Source organism: Quercus suber, unplaced genomic scaffold (genome assembly GCF_002906115.3).
Source record: "Quercus suber isolate HL8 unplaced genomic scaffold, Cork oak 2.0 scaffold_487, whole genome shotgun sequence".
Taxonomy (NCBI): Eukaryota; Viridiplantae; Streptophyta; class Magnoliopsida; order Fagales; family Fagaceae; genus Quercus; species Quercus suber.
In genome coordinates, this window is record NW_027069937.1 from 129,561 (window position 1) to 131,815 (window position 2,255).

Consider the following 2,255-nt stretch of genomic DNA (forward strand, 5'->3'; position numbering starts at 1 on the left):
CCTAGGTGATGTGTAGGTTGCATTTTGGGAGCTTTTTCTATTATTTCAGCAACCTTCTCATTCCAAAAAGTCACAATACCCAATGATTCAAAAAAGTTCCCACGATTTAATGAACTACAACTTTCATCTCGGCCTCTAAAAGCTATAGCTTGAAAGGCAAGATATCGAACAGTAAAAATTACGGCCTTCAGATGCAACCGATTATTTGCAATTTGTTCAGTAGTGAAATGATCAACTACCCTTTGTAAATGCTGCCATTGGTTCATCAAATCCTTACACTTTTGCTCGGCAACTCTATGAGCTGAGTTAGGCTCTTTTCCTATATGAGTTTGAAAAGAACAATCTTTGCCTCCAACCTTTTTCCAATTCCTAAATCCACCAACAGTGAATGTATTTTGTCCCACAGCCCCATTTGGATTATTAAAGACAAAGCATGGTAGACAATAAGCTGCATCTGTGGTAGGAGAATATTCAAGCCATGTTGAATTAGATCCAAACCAAGAAGCTTGAAAGCTACGATTGTGCTTTCCACTTTTTGGGTATGTCTTTAGAGGAAGTTGGTGCGGACCTTTTATAATGTAAGCCCGTCGAATTTCATCACGACAATAGATTCTCAACTACAGGAACTAAATTATCGGTTTAATGAAGATGCAATGGAGTTACTAAGGCTTAGCTCAGCTTTAGAACCTCGAGAGGCATTAAAATCTTTCAGAAGTAGTGATCTTTGTTTGTTGGTAGAGAATTTCTATCCACAAGATTTCACAGATTATGACAAACAAGTGTTGAAGAAGGAGCTTTATCATTTTGAGCATAATGTAGTCCAGGATCCAGAGTTCAAAGAATTGAAAAGTTTATCTGAGTTGTCTCAATGGTTAGTGAGAACTAGAAATTCAGAACACTACAAACTTTTTTATAGAATGGTGAGACTTGTGCTTACTCTTCCAGTTTCTACTGCTACTACAGAGCGAGCATTTTCAGCTATGAAAATTGTCAAAACTAACCTTCGAAACAAAATGGAAGATGATTTTTTGACGGACTCTTTGATGTTATACATTGAAAAGGATATAGCTTCGACATTTAGCTTGGATTCAATTGTAGATGATTTTGAAAATTTGAAAGAACGTCGAGTTCCTTTTTCATAGATGATTGTGTAAAGAAACAATAGTGTTTCATGTTTTTTGTTTTTGTTAGTAGATGATTGTATCTTAATATATTAAGAAACAATGATTTTTGGGTATTTGTCTTGGTTAATAGTTTATTAATATTATATGAATGCGTATTTGAAAATTTTTTTTTCGCTTATCTCCGGCCCCCCCCAACTTAAAATCCTGCGTTCGTCCCTGTCACAAGATCAAAATCATCTAATTAATGGCCAATTAATTAGAAGCAATAAACTCAGAATAAATCAGACAAACATGAAGAGAATTAATTCAAATTAATATGGAAAAGCAAGCATAGTTCGGAATTAGATTACATCGTTTTCCTAGAATAAAGAAATTTAGTTCATGCTAAAAATTAAACTCAACAGAAACGAATTCACCATAATGTTTCTGAGAAGATTTAAAGGAAAAAAGGAACACAAAAATCTGCTTTAGCCTCCTTTCTGCTTCAGCCCTCTCTTTTTTTCTGTTTCAGCTTTTTTTCTTTTCTGTTTCGGCACTCCTTTTACTTCTGCTTCAGCCCCCTTTTCTTTTCAGCGCCTCCCTTCTTTTTTTCAGCCGTGGTGCCCTTTTTTTCTTTTAGATGTGGTGTCCTTTTCAGCCCAAAACGTTTGTCTTTTTCAGCCCAAAAACGTCCTCCTTTCAGCCCAAAAACGTTGCTCCTTTCAGCCCCTGTTTTAGCCCAAAACGTTCCTCTGTTTCAGCCTCTGTTTCAGCCCAAAACGTTGCTCTGTTTCAGCGTTTTTCTGCCTTCTTTTCTTTCAGTTCCGCCTCTTTTATTTCTCAAACGTGGTGCCCTTTTCTGCTTTAGACGTGGTGCTCTTTTCAGCCCACAAACGAATTTCTTTTCAGCCCATTCACTTAATCAGCCCACTCTTCTTTCTCAAGCACGTTGCACTTTTTCAGCCCAAAACCTTGCTTTCTTCAGCCCTCTGTTTCAGTTCTCTTTCATTTGGTTAAATCTTTATTTCCTTCAAATCTGAAATAAAATTTAAATAACAATAATGAAGTCTAAAATCAACAAAAAATAAATAAAATTAGACTAAAGCTTAAGGTTGAGAAGTGATAAATTATGCCAAATTATGCAAGTCATCA

The 2,255-nt window shown here is 35.9% G+C and overlaps 1 protein-coding gene across 1 annotated transcript in view; it reads left to right on the plus strand.

Moving 5' to 3' along the window:
* LOC112027883 (uncharacterized) overlaps nt 1–1,142 on the plus strand; it is a 2,188-nt gene extending 1,046 nt beyond the window's left edge. Inside the window, exon 2 of the mRNA XM_065763023.1 lies at nt 552–1,142. Coding sequence (XP_065619095.1) covers nt 552–1,142 — 591 coding nt within the window. The remainder of the gene's footprint in view (nt 1–551) is intronic.
* The last annotated feature ends 1,113 nt before the right edge of the window (nt 1,143–2,255 follow it).